This window comes from Nerophis ophidion, linkage group LG29 (genome assembly GCF_033978795.1).
Source record: "Nerophis ophidion isolate RoL-2023_Sa linkage group LG29, RoL_Noph_v1.0, whole genome shotgun sequence".
In the NCBI taxonomy this organism is placed as follows: Eukaryota; Metazoa; Chordata; class Actinopteri; order Syngnathiformes; family Syngnathidae; genus Nerophis; species Nerophis ophidion.
Window position 1 is genome coordinate 2,545,301 of NC_084639.1, and position 19,960 is coordinate 2,565,260.

A 19,960-nucleotide genomic window follows, 5' to 3' on the forward strand; every position below is an offset into this window, starting at 1 on the left:
TACATCCATGGCGTCTCAGCGCAACAACACACAACACTGGAAATGTGTCCCGTGAAAATGAGTGCGACAAGAGCAAAAGTTTTTGGGGTGAATTTTGTTAACCCACTACTATATCAAAAAATTAAATTCAAACAACATTTGTTGAACGCTTGCTTCAGCTACATTTAGGGCTGGGCGATATGGCCTTTTATTAATATCTCAATATTTTTAGGCCATGTCACGATACACAATATATATCTCGATATTTTGCCTTAGCCTTGAATGAACACTTGATGCATATAATCACAGCAGTATGATGATTCTATGTGTCTACATTAAAACTTTATTGTTTATACTGCATTATTATATGATAATTTTAAACTTTCATGCAGAGTGGTAAATCACAACTAAGTCAATTGACCAAAAGTGTATTTATTAAACGGTTATTAAGCTGTGGCACAAACATTCATGTCATTTCCAAAACAAGAAGTGCAAGATTGTCAGAGACATTTTAAAACAAGTTATTAGTGCACTTTTGTGCACTTAAATGACATATAAAAACAACACTAAATTTAAAGTGCACTTTTTGTACAGAACGCCACTACATTATCATAAAACAAAGTGCACTTTTGTGCATGATGTCACCCAAGATTTTTCAAAAATTAAAGTAAGATAAAAATTAGCTGCATAACAGGAAATCAAATAGTGTATGTTCTTCGCTATGTGGTAGGTTACTGCGGACGTTGTCTCCTTCTGTTTTTGACTATTTTTGTCATATGGTGTTGATGTGAAAATGGAAGACGCCAGGCTCAATTGGGTCAGTGCTGGTTGCTTTGGCATTTTGTTGGTGTGGCACCCGCTGGAGATGTTGACATGCTTAGTCTCAAGCACTCCTCATTCTTTCGCTGGTGACTTAGTAGTGCCACTACTTTTTGTAGCAACACTTTTGCCGCATGTTTTACATATTGCGGTTGTCTGTTTAACATCTTCCCGCTTGAAGCCAAACCACCGACACACGATGGACCCTCATGCCGTTTTTCTTGGGAATTAATTCTTCTTCCTCCATTTGTTACCTGATTCGCACCTTCTCTCTCTCGTATTACCACTCGCACCGCTCCGCTTGCACCACCTACCACGGCTAACGTAACCCATTCATTAAATCTCTGCTCCGCGAGGGGCGTATGACGTTGCACGCGCGATGTATGTAAGAAGGTGCGCTTGTTTTATCTCTTTGTGAGAAGGAGAGACAAGAACGTGTGAGAAGAGCCTGTAGTGTAATGCCCACAGCTAAAAGCAACTGCTTGAGAACGTATACTCGAATATCACGAAATAGCCATTTTCTACATCGCACTGAGACAAATATTCGATATATCGCCCATCCACAGCATTTGCTGTTCATCTTGCCCAAACACCGCACTGAATTGCAGGACAGGGACCGGGCTGTCGAAAAAATCTCGCTAATTAGCATGGTTGGCATCCTCTAGCAAGCTGGCTTTCTACTTTGCTGCTAATCCTGTTTTGATGATTACAATCCAAACACTGTTAGGTCTGAACCAGTTGTAGTTTGTATATCATTTATTAGCAGCCAGCGAGAAGGTACAGTTTTGACTTATATTACCAAAGTGGGCCTTGCCAAATGGGAAATTCTTTGCATGCATGTTATAGAATTTTATATGACATTTTCAAGGATAATACATTTAGTAAAGTATCTACTAAAAATTGTAGCTGAGATAGGCGCCAGCGCCCCCCGCGACCCCAAAAAGGGAATAAGCGGTAGAAAATGGATGGATGGATGGATCTACTAAAAAAATACAAATTCTGTGTTACATTACATGGAACATGTAATAGTCAAAAAGACAACCAAAAGTGGTTGGTAAATGACAATAAAGTTAAAGTACCAGTGATTGTCACACACACACACTAGGTGTGGCGAAATTATTCTCTGCATTTGACCCATCACCCTTGATCACCTCCTGGGAGGTGAGGGGAGCAGTGAGCAGCAGCGGTGCCGCGCCCGGGAATCATTTTTGGTGATTTAACCCCCAATTCCAACCTTTAATGCTGAGTGCCAAGCAGGGAGATAATGGGTCCCATTTTTATAGTCTTTGGTATGACTCATCCGGGGTTTGAACTCACGACCGACCGATCTCAGGGCAGACACTCTACCCACTAGGCCACTGAGTAAAATTTAGAGTAGAAATGCACCCAATTGCAAGAAATGTAGTCTTGATTTTCAACATTTTCTTTTGAGGTTTGCATAGCAGCACTGTGCAAAATGTTTTTTGGTCAGTTTTACTTTTTTTTCTTAAAGGCTGCTCACATGCTTGCAAATGAACGATGAGAACAAATTCCCCTTTTGTTTAGGATTCGTTTTTTATTGGACATGCATAAATAGCATCGGCAATTGCCTGACTCCACTAGAAAATGAGTCATAATTAAGGAAAACTTAGCATTTTGATTCCCTTTTTATTTTTATAAAAAATGAATAATATTTTGAAAATAAATATATCCCTATATGCTGTATATATGTATAAATGTATTTTATTATTATTTTATATTTTATTTATCATTTATTTAAATTTTTTTTCTTGATTAATTTTTCTAGTTCATTGAATGTATTGTATTTTTCGGATTACAAATCGCTCCGGAGTGTAAGTCGCGGCGGCCAAAAATGTGTAATAAAGAAGGAAAAAAACATATAAGTCACACGAGAGTATAAGTCGCATTTGCTGGGGGAATTAAATAGATAAAATCCAACACCAAGAATAGACATTTGTAAGGCAATTTAAAATAAAGAATAGTGAGCAACAGGCTGAATAAGTGTACGTTATATGAGGCATAAATAACCAACTGAGGAGGTGCCTGCTATACCATTACCAAACAATCTGTCACTCCTAATCGCTAAATCCCATGAAACCTTATACGTCTAGTCTCTTACGCGAATGAGCTAAATAATATGATTTGATATTTTACGGTAATGTGTTTAATAATTTCACACATAAGTCACACCCCCGGCCAAACTATGAAGAAAAACGGCGACTTGTAGTCCGAAAAATACGGTAGTAGTTCAAGAGTACACACACTAGGTAGTTTAGTGCAATTTTCTACTGGCATTTTTATTATGTTCTCATTTTTATTCTAGTTTTATTGATACTTTTATTGATACTTGTTGTCTCCATTAATGCATTTCATTCATTGACGCGCGCTCCCGCTCACTGCTCCCTTCACCTCCCAGCGGGTGAACATGGGGGTGGGTCAAATGTAGAAGACAAATTTCACCACATCCAGTGTGTGTGTGAGATGATCGTTGGGACTTTAACTTTAATTCTTACTTTTTATTTGTTTGTTTTTTTTCTGCATTGTTATGTAACCTGCCCTTGGTAATGTGTACTATAGACATGCAGTCTATGTGCTGTACACAACATAGTACGCTCTAAGTAGTTTACACTTGGTAGTGTAGAGTGGTCTGCTAAGTGTACAATGGGTAGTGTGCCATACGTACTTTACACTTGCTAAAAAGGTAATTATATAGCTCAAATATTCACTCAATACTCATTATCATTGTGGCACTCATTTAATGCAGTTGTCACATCTTAAATGTACATGTGGTGTGTGTTTGTGTCCCACAGAGCAGCACTTCTCTGAGGTGGTGCAGTGTGAGGAGTTTGTGGCCCTTTCCCTGCAGCAGGTCTGCAGCCTTTTCTCTAGCGACAAGCTCACCGTTTGCACCGAGGAGAAGGTCAGGCAGACCACATGCACACATCCTTCATTTGCACATTCACCCACAACACAACACAACATAACATAACAGGAAACAAGTGACAATGAGAAGCAAGTGGGAAAGAAGAGGCTCATGATTAGTAAGCAAGAAGTTTTAAGTTGTGTGCACAGTGGGGGTGTAATGATAAAAGGTTGGTTAGTATTATGGTTTTGAATTAAAATGATCAAAAAAAACATGGTTAATAAATGTGCTACTGACAGGCGGTAGCTCGCTCGCTTAAATGCTAACATGAAAACAAGAGAAATTTACATTCTTCCACATCAGCAAACCACACACTCCGATCTAAACTTATATAAAAACATCACTCTCTGAGCAATTAAGATATTCAATTTTACAGAGCTAGTGATCGTTCTATACTCGAAGGAATACGAGACTAGTATTTTAACGGTGCGTTTAGGGACCGCTGAACAGAGTAGGACGCCACATCACCTGCCAGCAATAATAAATAATAATAGTTTTTGTTACGCCCTATTATTTAAAATGATCATATTATGAGTTTATTTCTACATTCAAAACACTTCCTTGTGTAGATCACTACCACTGTGGTTTTTTGGTCAACATTTTGCTTAGATTATGTTTTACAGATTTATTTTAAGATGCTTTCTGACCGACTCCACTTCGACTGCGTCTTCTTCCCGCCATCTTTGTTGGAGCTTTTAGAGCCTCCATATGGAGTCTACTGACTGATATAAGTTAGAACTATACACTACTTTGTATTAGAAATGGCAACAGCAGAGGATGCGTGTGCCCCACAACAAAAGGTTAGGGAAAAAGAAGGAATTTATTGACTACAGTGTCGGACTAAAATGGAAGATTAAGGCCAAACTCTTTGGGCGAAACTATAACATATTTGAAGATATGCTCTGATGAGATATGGCAGAACACATCAGGTAACAGAGCAAATTCTAAACGGCTCGTTTAAAGAAAAATGAATGAAGGCAAGATTATTTTCCAATTATCCCCGCAATGCTTGTATGGTTTGATTTAAAATTTCCGGGATTTATAGGGATCCCAAATACACATAACCGGGTACCATCAAATTAGAAAAGTTGTTTTTGCAAAATCGGTCCCTTTTAAATATATCAAAGTGCTACAGTACAAACCAGCATTTAGAATGATAAAATCTCAACTATTAAAACATAAAAAATACTAAGATTAAAACACTATCAGTGAAGCGTAAGAAACATGCAAAATGTTGGCTTTTCTGACAGTGTCCCAATTTATTTTAGTCATGAAAAAAACTTGGTCAAAAGATTTCAGTGTGTGCAAGAATACTTTTTGATCACATTTAACAATACTGCGATAATGACAACCGTGATCATTTTGGCCACGATAAGTGTGACATGACATTTTCACATTGTTACATTCTTAGTGCACAGCCCACAGGAGCCAAACTGCCTTTTGCAAACTCATCATTATTGGTAGTATTTTCATTCTATTGCATGCAAAGTAGAATCAGTGAAAGTAAGTCAGAATGGTTACGATGCAATTGCATAACAAAGCTGAGTGGTTTGCCTCCATGAAGCCAGAGGAGATGACCGATGTGTCTCAGAGTGTTGGTCAATGAATGCCAAGCAGGAGATTAGACACAGTGGGCTTTGTCTCCACTGAAACCCATTAGGGATCAAGACGAGGGGCCACAAATGGTCAGCCGACACCCCTCACAGTCAACTGATTAAAATAGTGGTTAATTAGTCCTTATTTCTAAATCAACGTGCCTACCTATTCGTCACCAATTGCACATTTGTGTCGTTCCATGGCGGGCTTATCGTTGTCTGCTCTGTGTCTGCAGGTTTTTGAGGCCATGATCTCGTGGATCAAACACGACAAATCGGCTCGCGTGGAGCACATGCCCAGACTGATGGAGCACGTCCGCCTGCCTTTGCTGTCCCGCGACTACCTGGTGCAGGTACGTAAAGGCAGCCAGCACTCAAACATCTAAAATAATATTTTCTACTGCAAAAAACATTATTAATTTAATCACCTCTAAAGCAGTGGTTCTCAACCTTTTTTCTGTGAATATTTTTTTAATTCAAGTACCCCCTAATCAGAGCAAAGCATTTTTGGTTGGAAAAAAAGAGATAAAGAAGTAAAATACGGCACTATGTCATCAGTTTCTGATTTAATAAATTGTATAACAGTGCAAAATATTTCTCATTTGTAGTGGTCTTTCTTGAACTATTCGGGAAAAAAAGAAATAAAAATAACAAAAAACTTGGTGAAAAATAAACAAGTGATTTATTTAGAAATAAAGATTTCTACACATAGAAGTAATCATCAACTTAAAGTGCCCTCTTTGGGGATTGTAATAGAGATCCATCTGGATTAATGAAATAAATTATAAACTTTTCTTCACAAAAAAAAAAAATCTTTAACATCAATTTTTATGGAACATGTCCACAAAAAATCTAGCTGTCAACACTGAATATTGCATTGTAGCATTTTTTTCACAGTTCATGAACTTACATTCATATTTTGTTGAAGTATTATTCAATAAATATATTTATAAAGGATTTTGAAATGTTGCTATTTTTAGAATATTTTTAAAAAAATCTCACGTACCCGTTGGCATACCGTCAAGTACCCACAGGGGTACCCGTACCCCCATTTGAGAACCACTGCTCTAAAGGCCTAGTGGCCACATGCGTGGACAGCACCTTTTAGCTATTACTTCCAAAATTGTGAACACTACTAAATTGGGGTCTTATGGCCGCTTATGTGGACATTTATACTGCCATCTGGAGGTGTCAGAAGAGTATAACGTACAATGGAATTAGTAAAAAAAAAAGTGTAAAAATAAGAATTAGCATGTCATTAAATATGAAGTACACGGTTGTGTACTTACAGAATGGACTAAGTACGTCATATCAAAGATGATTCTTAGTTTTTATTCTAATTAGGGTTCAATAAGCCCAAATAGCAAAGAGAAATAAAAAAGCATGTAAACAAACAGCTTGGGCCTTAAGAAGTTTTTAAATGTTTTAAAAAGACAATTGACAAAGAAAGGAGCAAAAGGATTAGCATGCCAGTCGTTGGCTAGCAATTTGCGTGTTGATTTTCAGCTAGTGATTAGCACGCTTGTTGCCAGCTTGCGATTAGCGCCACATTACTCTTTATTTGAATAAAGTTGGCATTCCACATAAAGGTATATTTAGGACCAGTTGAATGTAAAATACAATCATAATTTCGGGGTCCCTGGTCCTTTTCTCCATCATCTTGGCCTGGCAAAAGTTGAAGACCCTTTATTCAAACAGTTCATGATTATTTCTTATTAGTACATCAAACACAGGGCGTTAATGGGGATAACATTTTTTTTTTTTATTTATTCATTTATTTATTATTTTTTTGTCCTGTCCAGCTTCTCAGGCAAATCATATAGTTGATGTAGATGCCCATATCGACTGTTCAGATTTACTTTACAAAAGAGAAGTGTAGGATACTTCTCTTGTTGCCTTATTTGAATTTGACTTTATTAAATATATTTATATTATCATTTGGTGCAGCCAGGCCGGAGCAAGAGGGGATAGAAAGAGAAGTAAAGGAAGACAGAGGGGGAAAAAGTGTGGCCAAGAGGTGGATAATACAGAGAGACAAAAACAACAGGAAACACAACAACAACAACAGGGTAATAAAAATCACAATTATTTTGTTTGATATTGTATTCATTAATTTAAAAACATGAGTATATATTGTAATACCAAAACTTTACTTTAAATATAGTAAAACAAAAAGAAGATATAAATTAGTAGCGAATAAATCCCAAGATATAGCTCGATTGGTAGAGCGGCCGTGCCAGCAACTTGAGGGTTGCAGGTTTGATCCCCACTTCCGCCATCCTAGTCACTGCCGTTGTGTTCTTGGGCAAGACACTTTACCCACCTGTTCCCAGTGTTGTACCCACACTGGTTTATATGTAAAAATTAGATATTTGGTTTCACTATGTAAAGCGCTTTGAGTCACTAGCGAAAAAATGCTATATAAATATAATTCACTTCACTTCAAGAAAAATATTGATAATACCAATACCAATACCAATACAAATCATTTACCATTACATTTTTTTGTTAAGTTTAGTAATGATTAATTAAGCATATTAGCATTGTGTCCAATAAAAAGTAGCGACCATGGTGACATCCCAAATTTTGTTGTAGACATTCTCTTTTTTTTGCTCATTCGCTCCTCATCCATTCCACCGGCCCATTAATAGTTTTTTTCCATTATTATATTTTCTTAATAATCCATCCATCCATTTTCTACCGCTTATTCCCTTTGGGGTTGCGGGGGGCGCTGGCGCCTATCTTAGCTACACTCGGGCGGAAGGCGGGGTACATCCTGGACAAGTCACCACCTCATCGCAGGGCCAACACAGATAGACAGACAACATTCACACACTAGGGCCAATTTAGTGTTGCCAATCAACCTATCCCCAGGTGCATGTCTTTGGAAGTGGGAGGAAGCCGGAGTACCCGGAGGGAACCCATGCATTCACAGGGAGAACATGCAAACTCCACACAGAAAGATCCCGAGCCTGGGATTGAACCCCAGACTATTCAGGACCTTTGTATTGTAAGGCTGACGCACTAACCCCTCTTTCATAATCATGTTAAGCCAAAATCTAAATCAAATTTAGATTAATCGTCCAGTTTTTCACTGTAGTCATATTTACGGATATACTTATCTTACTTAGATTATCCTAAGTAAATTTCTGGGCAACTGTATTGTAGGTGGGGGTGTGATGTGTTCCTGTGAAAATACTATACGTTCCTATGTGAAAATGTTATTTTCCTAATTGTGATTTTAAGTAAAATAAGTGAAAATATTTTGACATTAATTTGTGAGTGTTGAATTCCTCAACAATAATCACCAGGCTACACTTTTGGTACACTTTGTAGTATGGCTGGGCGATATGGCCTTTTATTAATATCTCAATATTTTTAAGCCATGTCACGATACACAATATATATCTCCATATTTTGACTTGGCTTTGAATGAACACTTGATGCATATAATCACAGCAGTATGATAATTCTATGTGTCTACATTAAAACATTTGTGTTCATACTGCATTAATATACGCTCATTATAAACTTTCATGCAGAGAGGGAATTAAAACTAAGTCAATTTAGCAAAAGTGTATTTATTAAACATTTATTAAGCAGTGGCACAAACATTCATGTCATTTCCAAAACAGAAAGTGCAAGATTGTCAGAGACGTTTTAAAACAAGCTATGAGTGCACTTTTGTGCATGATGTCACTAAGATGACATATCAAAACAACACTAAATTAAAGTGTACTTTTTGCACAGAATACCACAACAATGGTTTAAAACAAATAAAGTGCACTTTTGTGCATGATGTCACACAAGATATTTCAAAAACTGTCAAATAAAAATGAGCTGCATAATAGGAAATCTAATAGTGTATGTCCTTCGCTATGTGGTTGGTTACTGCGGACGTTGTCTCCTTCTGTTGTTGACTATTTTTTTTCATATGGTGTTTTCATACTGTATTTCCTTGAATTGACGCAGGGCATATAGTATGCGGCTGCCTTGAATTACTGCCGGGTCAAACTCGCTTCGCAAAATAACTAGCGCATGCTTAGTATTACCGCCTGGTCAAACTCGTGACGTCACGAGTGACACTTCCCCTGTCATCATTTTCAAAATGGAGGAGGCTGATTTCAATACCGGTAATTTGAAATCGCATAAAGAGAAGAAGATTAAGAGCTATTCAGTAGGATTTAAGGTCCAAGCTTAAATTCACACTCAAATGTTTACTGCATGCCTTTGGTAAGTGCTGGAGTGAGAAGAGGTTTTAAAATAATTAGCGCATGCTTACTTTTACCGCACACCTTTGGTAAGCAGGAGTGAGTAGAGGTTTTAAATTAATTAGCGCCTCGGTGGCAGTTCAAGGAAATACGGTAGCTGCTTCGGCATTTTGTGGGTGTGGCACCGAACGGAGATGTTGACGTGGAGATCCAAGCACACTACATCCTCTAGCGGGTGACTTTTCAAATGATGCTACAAACTAGTAGTGGTGCTACTTTTTTGAAGCAACGCTTTTGCCGCATACTTCTTCACCATCTACCCGCCTTAAGCCAAACCACCGCCAGATGATGGACACCCTGTTGTTTTTCTTGGGAATTAATTCTTCCTTCGGTTGTGACCAGATTCTCACCTTCTTTCTCTCGTATTACCACTCGCAGCCTCCACTAGCACCACAGTTGACTTTACCATGCCGCTACTTCTCTGCTTGAAGAGCGTACAACGTTGCACGCGAGACAGTATGTGACGTTTGCACTAAAAACACTTAAATTATTATTTAAAAAATGCTAATAGATAATTGATACATTTCCCAATCAAAATAATGTATCTGCAATGTGGGAAAGCATTGTTAACTGAATGTGTCCAGCAGGGGGCGCCCACTGACAGTGCTTGCTTTCAGAGAGTGGAGGAGGAGGCGCTGATTAAGAACAACAACACGTGCAAGGACTTCCTCATTGAGGCCATGAAGTATCACCTAATGCCTGCTGACCAGAGGCACCTCATCAAGACGGACAGGACGCGACCACGGACGCCAGTCAGCATCCCCAAGGTGCTGCCGCGCACGCCATCAACAACAACATGCACGAGTGCGTGTGCACATTTTATACGCTGTGTGTGTGTCAGGTGATGATGGTCGTGGGGGGGCAGGCTCCTAAAGCCATCCGCAGCGTGGAATGTTACGATGTCCAAGAAGATCGATGGTACCAAGTGGCGGAGCTGCCGTCCAGACGCTGCCGAGCAGGTGGGTTTGTTTGTCAGCGTTACCACGGCGACACACTGAACTCCCATCCTTCATGTGTGTGTGTGCGCGGGATCTCAGGTGTAGTATCTGTAGGGGGTCGCGTGTACGCGGTCGGAGGCTTCAACAGTTCACTGCGAGAGAGAACGGTGGACGTGTACGATGGCGGCAGAGACCAGTGGAGTCCTGTGGCGAGCATGCAGGAGAGACGTAGCACGCTGGGAGCCGCAATGTTGGGAGGTCTGCTCTACGCTGTGGGAGGATTCAACGGCAGCATAGGTAGACACAGACACACACACACACCCACACACACACACGTACAGTGGGGCAAAAAAGTATCTAGTCAGCCAGCGATTGTGCAAGTTCTCCCACTTAAAATGATGACAGAGGTCTGTAATTTTCATCATAGGTACACTTCAACTGTGAGAGACAGAATGTGGAAAAAAAAATCCAGGAGTTCACATTGTAGGAATTTTAAAGAATTTATTTGTAAATTATGGTGGAAAATAAGTATTTGGTCAACCATTCAAAGCTCTCACTGATGGAAGGAGGTTTTGACTCAAAATCTCACGATACAAGGCCCCACTCATTCTTTCCTTAACACGGATCAATCGTCCTGTCCCCTTAGCAGAAAAACAGCCCCAAAGCATGATGTTTCCACCCCCATGCGTCACAGTAGGTATGGTGTTCTTGGGATGCAACTCAGTATTTTTCTCCCTCCAAACACGAGGAGTTGAGTTCATACCAAAATGGATACATGGATGATACAGCAGAGGATTGGGAGAATGTCATGTGGTCAGATGAAACCAAAATAGAACATTTTGGTATAAACTCAACTCGTTGTGTTTGGAGGAAGAAGAATACTGAGTTGCATCCCAAGAACACCACATCTACTGTGAAGCATGGGGGTGGAAACATCATGCTTTGGGGCTGTTTTTCTGCTAAGGGGACAGGACGATTGATCCGTGTTAAGGAAAGAATGAATGGGGCCATGTATCGTGAGATTTGGAGCCAAAACCTCCTTCCATCAGTGAGACATTTGAATGGTTGACCAAATACTTATTTTCCACCATCATTTACAAATAAATTCCTCAAAATTCCTACAATTCATATGATTTTTTTCCCCACATTCTGTCTCTCACAGTTGAAGTGTACCTATGATGAAAATTACAGACCTCTGTCATCATTTTAAGTGGGAGAACTTGCACAATCGGTGGCTGACTAAATACTTTTTTGCCCCACTGTAAGTTGTTGTGACTCATGTGTTGTTCGTCCTTATGCAGGTTTATCCACTGTGGAAGTGTACGATCCGAAAAGTAACGAGTGGACGAACGTCACGTCTATGAACACGCGGCGCAGCAGTGTTGGCGTTGGTGTGGTCGATGGTACAAAACTTCCTTGTGTTGGTGGAAGACCTCTCACTCTGTTCACTGCTTCACTATTGTGTGTGTGTGTCATTTCAGGTTGTAAGCTGTACGCAGTGGGAGGTTATGATGGAGCGTCTCGTCAGTGTCTCAGCACAGTAGAAGAATACGACCCCGTTAGTGATCAATGGTGTTACGTCGCTGACATGAGCACACGACGCAGTGGAGCAGGTCAGCATGCACGCACACACACTATTGTTTGGCCGCTTTGTTAGGTACACTAACTAATTATACAATATTACACATTTGCATACTATGAACAGTTTTATAGTGCGTTGTATGCACTTTGTAGCATGCACTACAAAGTAGGCACTATATAGTATGCGATTGCTGGGTTGCATATGATGTCATACCCGTTTTTCTTCATCGCGGCTTAATTCACACAATGGTCAAGCAGTTTGAGCGCAGCAATAAAACAAGCGAATGAGTGTGGACTTTGAGCAGAAAAAGCTGTTGTGTCGTTAGGGTTGCATGTCTGATGCAAGGGCTGTTAAACACCTTTAATACGTCACGACTCTGGAGACCGATGAGCGTAGTCAGCAGGTTTATTGACATTCAAAAGGGTGAAACTAAAAATACAAAGAATACAGTTAATATATACATATGTTATGCAACGGCGTGGCGCAGTGGTAGAGTGGCCGTGCGCAACCCGAGGGTCCTTAGTTCAATCCCCACCTAGTACCAACCTCGTCACGTCCGTTGTGTCCTGAGCAAGACACTTCACCCTTGCTCCTGATGGGTGCTGGTTAGCGCCTTCCATGGCAGCTCCCTCCATCAGTGTGTGAATGTGTGTGTGAATGGGTAAATGTGGAAGTAGTGTCAAAGCGCTTTAAGTACCTTGAAGGTAGAGAAGCGCTATACAAGTACAACCCATTTATCATTTATTTAAATGTATTCATAAATATGCTGGAATGCTACCTTATAAGGCGTGAGAAGGTAAACAAAAGTGAACTTGTACTACGACGCCACCTTAGATGACATCACAAATTACCGCTAATGAGCATGACAAAGATCTCATTATACGTCACAAATCGTAAATTTAGCTAGAAATAATTTAGACAAAAACCAAGTTTCAAAGTTCAACTTATGATACCTACCGGTGATGCAACCGTCAACAAAAATCAAGTTTGATTCAAAGTACACACTTCTCAAAGATGTAGTAACTGCCCTGACCACATGATGGCGACAAACACACATGTAATAATGTTAATTAAATAACAAGCAGTGTTATTTAATTAACAACAAGTTTACAACTTTTAGTTTTAACAGAACAGCCTTATTGCTGTTCTGTTCTTGTGTTCCAGTCGTCCAAATAGAGAAATAAGAAAGAGCTTTTACACTGTCACGAAAGTGCTTCAAAAAGATAATAAAGTCGGGAAAAACTAAATTGCTTAGAAGGAAATGGCTATTAAAAATAAAATTTTTGTCCCTCAAATTTAAAAAAATTTTAAGAAACGGACTTGTTTCAACCGCACAATACTTATATTCTAGTTGTAGGAAATATCTCAAAACGTCATCAGGAGTCCCGACTAAACACGAAATTGGAAGAAAATGCACTTTTTTGGAAAAAATGTTTTCGCTCAAATGTCATAAGGGGGGGCCCTTACAAAAAATTCCAAGAAACTGACTTGCTTCAACAGCACAATACTTGTACTCTAGTTGTAGGAAATATCTCAAGACGTCATCAGGAGTCCCGACAAAACCCAAAAATGTCAGAAAATGCACTTTTTTGGAAAAAAATTTTTTGCTTGAATGTCGCAAAAAATTAGAAAAAACGGACTTGTTTCAAGAGCACAATACTTGTATTATAGTTGTAGGAAATGTCTCAAAACGTCATCAGGAGTCCCGACAAAACCCGAAAATATCAGAAGATGCACTTATTTGCGAATTTTTTTTCCGCTTAAATGTCCCAAAAAATTCAAAAAAACGGACTTGCTTCGGCAGCACAATACTGGTGTTGTAGTTGTACGAAATATCTCAAAACGTCATCAGGAGTCCCGACAAACCACAAAAATGGCAGAAAATGCACTTTTTTGGCAAAAATTTTTTCGCTTAAATGTCGCAAAAAATAAAAAAAACGGACTCATTTGGCAGCACAATACTGGTGTTGTAGTTGTATGAAATATCTCAAAACATCACCAGGAGTCCCGACAAAACACAAAAATGGCAGAAAATGCAATATTTAAAAAATATATTTTTCGCTCAAATGTCGTAAGGGGGGGACCCTTACAAAAAATTCCAAAAAATGAACTTGCTTCAACAGCACAATACTTGTATTATAGTTGTAGGAAATATCTCAAAACGTCATCAGGAGTCCCGACAAAACCCGAAAATGGCCAATAATGCACTTTTTTGGAAAACTCTTTTCCGCTCAAATGTCGCAAAAAATAAAAAAAAACGGACTTGCTTCGGCAACACAATACTTGTATTGTAGTTGTAGGAAATGTCTCAAAACGTCATCAGGAGTCCCGACAAAACCCGAAAATGTCAGAAAATGCACTTTTTGGAAAAAATGTTTTCGCTTAAAGTGGCAAAAAATTCCAAAAACGAACTTGCTTCAACAGCACAATACTTGTATTATAGTTGTAGGAAATGTCTCAAAATGTCATCAGGAGTCCTGACAAAACACAAAAATGCACTTTTTGGGAAAAATCATTTTCGCTTAAATGTCCCAAAAAATTCAAAAAAACGGACTTGCTTCGGCAGCACAATACTGGTTTTGTAGTTGTAGGAAATATCTCAAAACGTCACCAGGAGTCCCGACAAAACACAAAAATGGCAGAAAATGCAATATTTAAAAAAACAATTTTTCGCTCAAATGTCGTAAGGGGGGACCATTACAAAAAATTTAAAAAAAAAGACTTGTTTCAACAGAACAATACTTGTATTCTAGTTGTAGGAAATGTCTCAAAATGTCATCAGGAGTCCTGACAAAACCCGAAAATGGCCGACAATGCACTTTTTTGGAAAAATCATTTTCGACAAATGTCGCAAAAAAATTCAAAAAAATTCAAAAAAACGGACTTGCTTCGGCAGCACAATACTGGTGTTGTAGTTGTACGAAATATCTCAAAACGTCATCAGGAGTCCCGACAAACCACAAAAATGGCAGAAAATGCACTTTTTTGAAAAACTCATTTTCGCTCAAATGTCGCAAAAAATTCAAAAAAACGGACTTGCTTCGGCAGCACAATACCGTTTGTTGTAGTATTAGGAAATATCTCAAAACGTCATCAGGAGTCCTGACAAACCACAAAAATGGCAGTAAATGCACTTTTTTGGAAAACTATTTTTTGCTCAAATGTCGTAAGGGGGGACCCTTACAAAAAATTCCAAAAAACTGACTTGTTTCAACAGCACAATACTTGTTCTTTAATTGTCGGAAATCTCTCCAAACATCATCTGGAGTCACGACAAAATCTGCAAATGTCAGAAAATGCACTTTTTTGGGAAAACATTTTTTCGCTCAAATGTCGCAAAAAAATTCCAAAAAACGGACTTGCTTCGGCAGTACAATACTGGTGTTGTAGTTGTAGGAAATATCTCAAAACGTCATCTGGAGTTCCGACAAAACACGAAAATGGCAGAAAATGCTTTTTTTTGGAAAACTATTTTTGTCTCAAATGTCGTAACGGGGGAGACCCTTATAAAAATTCCAAAAAACGGATTTGCTTCAACAGCACAATACTTGTTCTTTAATTGTAGGAAATGTCTCCAAACATAATCAGGAGTCCCGACAAAACCCGAAAATGTCAGAAAATACACTTTTTTGAAAAACTGTTTTTTGCTAAAATGTCGAAAAATTCCAAAAAACTGACTTGTTTCAACAGCACAATACTTGTATTATAGTTGTAGGAAATGTCTCAAAACGTCATCAGGAGTCCCGAAAATGCCAGAAAATGCACTTATTTGGGAACAATTTTTTCGCTTAAATGTCCCAAAAAATTCAAAAAAATTGACACAATACTGGTGTTGTAGTTGTAGGAAATATCTCAAAACGTCATCAGGAGTCCTGACAAAACATGAAAATTTTAGAAAATGCACTTTTTTAGAAAAAAAATTTGTTTAAATGACGTAAGGGGGACCCTTACAAAATATTCCTCCGTCTTCTTTCCTGACACTTTAAATCAATGTTGAAGTAAAAAAAAATTTTTTTTATTATTGTAAAGAATAATAAATTCATTTTAATTTAATTCTTCATTTTAGCTCCTGTTTTTTCGACGAAGAATATTTGTGAAATTATTTCTTCAAACTTATTATGACTAAAATAAATAAATAAAAATACTCTTGCAAATGTAGAAAATCTGTAAAATTTAATTTAAGTCTTATTTCAAAGTCTTATGAATTTCTTTTAAAATTTTTGTTCTGGAAAATCTAGAAGAAATAATGATTTGCCTTTGTTAGATATAGCTTGGTCCAATTTGTTATATATTCTCACAAAGTGAAGATTGGATTTTGAACTATTTAAAACATGTCATCAAAATTCTAAAATCAATTTTAATCAGGAAAAATTACTAATGATGTTCCATAAAATATATACTTTTTTTTTTTTCAAAAAGATTCGAATATTTAGTTTTTATCTTCATTTTTTTTGGTTGAATTTTGAATTTTAATGAGTCAAATTTGAAGATAAACTATGTTTCAAAATTTAATTTGAATTTTTTTCGTGTTTTCTCTTCTTTTAAACTGTTCATTTAAGTGTTTTTTTTCATCATTTATTCTCTACAAAAAACCTTCCGTAAAAGGAAAAAAAATGTACGACGCAATTTCAGACAGAAAAACCCATTTTTTTTAATTTATATAGATTTATTTATTAAAGTTAAACTGAGCAAATTGGCTATTTCTGGCAATTTATTTAAGTGTGTATCAAACTCGTAGCCCTTCGCATTAATCAGTACCCAAGAAGTAGCTCTTGCTTTCAAAAAGGTTGCTGACCACTGCTGTAAACTATGGTCAACCTGCACATCAATACAGTTTCTATGCCGCTGAACAAAGTTTAAACAACATTTTGTTGACATTTATGACTTAAGTGTTATTCATGAAAATGACAATAAAGGAATTGATTGATTGATTGATGTGAGGTATGGGGGGGGGTTACAGGTGTGGGGGGTCCTGAGTGGACAGTTGTATGCAGCTGGCGGCCATGATGGACCTCTGGTGAGGAAGAGTGTGGAGGTTTACGAGCCGCAGAGCAACACCTGGAGGCCTGTGTGTGACATGAACATGTGCCGCCGCAATGCTGGTCAGAGGACACACAACACACACACACACACACACACACACACATTGAAGTAGTGGTTTGTAACACTGTGCAGGCGTGTGCACCATCAACGGTCTTCTCTACGTGATCGGAGGAGATGACGGCTCCTGCAACCTTTCCTCCGTGGAGTTTTACGACCCGGCCACCGACAAGTGGAGCCTAATCCCCACCAACATGAGCAATGGGCGGAGCTACGCTGGTAAGCCCCGCCTTCCCTCCTCTTTCATTGTTTGGTAAAAAGCGATGGTTTTGTGGTGTGCAGGCGTCGCCGTCATCGACAAACCTTTCTGAGCACAGGAAGTGCTGCAGACGTCTAAAACCTGAGGAGCGGCCGAAGAAGAAACGAGCCAATCAGCACGGATCCTGGCGGGCTCTGGATCACGTCACCGTTTACACTGAGGAGAAGGATCAAAAGAGACGGACTCACTCTGGTGTGGAGCACCATTTCCTTCTCAGACTCTCAGGCAACAGACTGCTCGAAGTGCATGCTGGGAGATGCACCACCAGGCGGCGCTCGAGGAAGAATGTAAGATTATTCTTAAGTCAGGAAGCACCACTACTGATGGTCATGTGACCGATGTGTCCAAAGTGCCAACATGTCGATTAGCGGCTAAGAATGCTGACTTTTAAGTTGTCAAAATGCACTGTAGAGTTTAGATCTATTTATTACATGCAAAGCATTTATTCCACTCAAACTCTTCTTTGTGCTTCATGATTTTTTTCACATTTTTCCAATACTTTGTTGCTACACAGGAAGGACATGAATTAAACACATAGTTAAAGGCCTACTGAAATGAGATTTTCTTATTCAAACGGGGATAGCAGGTCCATTCTATGTGTCATACTTGATAATTTCGCGATATTGCCATATTTTTGCTGAAAGGATTAAGTAGAGAACATCGACGATAAAGTTCGCAACTTTTGGTCGCTAATAAAAAAGCCTTGCTTTTACCGGAAGTATGTGCACTTGACGTCACCGGTGTGAAGGCTCCTCACATCCTCACACTGTTTATAATCATAGCCACCAGCAGCGAGAGCGATTCGGACCGAGAAAGCGACGATTTCCCCATTAATTTGAGCGAGGATGAAAGATTTGTGGATGAGGAAAGTTAGAGTGAAGCACACAAAAAAAAGAAGAAAAAGCGACGGCGGTGGCAGTGGAAGCGTTTCAGATGTAATTAGTGAAGTGAATTATATTTATATAGCGCTTTTCTCAAGTCACTCAAAGCGCTTTGCATAGTGATACCCAATATCTAAGTTACATTTAAACCAGTGTGGGTGGCACTGGGAGCAGGTGGGTAAAGTGTCTTGCCCAAGGACACAACGGTAGTGACTTGGATGGTGGAAGCGAGGATCGAACGTGCAACCCTGAGGTTGCTGGCACGGCCGCTCTACCAATCACAATTAGACACATTTACTAGGATAATTCTGGAAAATCCCTCTTCTGCTTATTGTGTTAATAGTATTTTCGTGAGATTCTAAAGTCATACATCAAAGTCGGATGGCTGCGGTGAACGCCAGTGTCTCTGAGAGAAGCCGAGGAGCCAAGATCACAGCTGCCTTTTTGACAGCTGCAGGAGGATGTCCCATAATCCACTGAAGTCTCCGGTAATAGCTGACTTAATATCACAATTTTCCCATCCAAAAACTTGCTGGTTGACGTAGAGAAACATTTTCGCTTGACCGCTCTGTGTTAAAGCTTAACAACAAACAAAGAAACACTGGCTATGTTTCGGTGCTAAAGGCAGCTGCAATCCACCGCTTTCCACCAACAGCATTCTCAATATTCTCAATTATTATTTGAACAAATTGCAAAAGATTCAGCAACACAGACGTACAAATTACTGTGTAATTATGCGATGAAAAAAGACGACTACTAGCCATAAGTGGTGCTGGGCTGATATGTCCGCTACAACCGGTGAAGTCACAAACACGCGTCATCATTCCGCGACGTTTTGAACAAGAAACGCTGCGGGAAATTAAAAAATTGTAACTTAGTAAATTAAAAAGGCCGTATTGGCATGTGTTGCAATGTTAATATTTCATCATTGATGTGTAAACTATCAGACTGCGTGGTCGCTAGTAGTGGCTTTCAGTAGGCCTTTAAAGAACCAACCTCGCTGCTACTGAGTTGACCAGTGCCTCCAATTGAGAGTTCATGAAAGTGTGTCGTAGCACAACAATAGACCAATCTGGAGTCTCTGATGAAAGCACATTGTGTTCATCGGGAACACTATGATCATAGTGTAGTATCAAGTGTTGTGTACTACACTATGATCATAGTGTAGTATCAAGTGTTGTGTACTACACTATGATCATAGTGTAGTATCAAGTGTTGTGTACTCTGTGATCGTAGTGTAGTATCAAATGTAGTGTACTACACTATGATCATAGTGTAGTATCAAGTGTAGTGTACTCTGTGATCGTAGTGTAGTATCAAATGTAGTGTACTACACTATGATCATAGTGTAGTATCAAGTGTAGTGTACTCTGTGATCATAGAGTGTATCAAGTGAAGGGTACTACACTGTGATCATACTGTTGCATCCAGTGTAGTGCACTACACTATAATCATAGTGTAATATAAAGTGTAGTGTACTACACTATGATCGTAGTGGAGTATTAAGTGTAGTGTATTACTTGATACTCCACTACGATCATAGTGTAGTATCAAGTGTCGTGTACTACACTATGATCGTAGTATAGTATCAATTGTTGTGTACTATGATCGTA

At 38.8% G+C, this 19,960-nt stretch overlaps 1 protein-coding gene across 2 annotated transcripts in view; it reads left to right on the top strand.

Moving 5' to 3' along the window:
• The window catches only part of klhl3 (kelch-like family member 3), a 32,095-nt gene extending 14,173 nt beyond the window's left edge, over positions 1-17,922 (top strand). The window contains exons 6-15 of one of the 2 annotated variants that reach the window (XM_061891910.1): positions 3,609-3,718; positions 5,553-5,669; positions 10,205-10,354; positions 10,429-10,546; positions 10,625-10,822; positions 11,827-11,928; positions 12,007-12,146; positions 17,068-17,209; positions 17,283-17,426; positions 17,490-17,922. In XM_061891910.1, the coding sequence (XP_061747894.1) occupies positions 3,609-3,718; positions 5,553-5,669; positions 10,205-10,354; positions 10,429-10,546; positions 10,625-10,822; positions 11,827-11,928; positions 12,007-12,146; positions 17,068-17,209; positions 17,283-17,426; positions 17,490-17,518 (1,250 nt within the window). In that variant the 3' untranslated portion in view covers positions 17,519-17,922. Of the gene's footprint in view, positions 1-3,608; positions 3,719-5,552; positions 5,670-10,204; positions 10,355-10,428; positions 10,547-10,624; positions 10,823-11,826; positions 11,929-12,006; positions 12,198-17,067; positions 17,210-17,282; positions 17,427-17,489 lie in introns of those variants that run through there. The other variant, XM_061891909.1, reaches the window with a different exon arrangement.
• Positions 17,923-19,960: the final 2,038 nt, after the last annotated feature.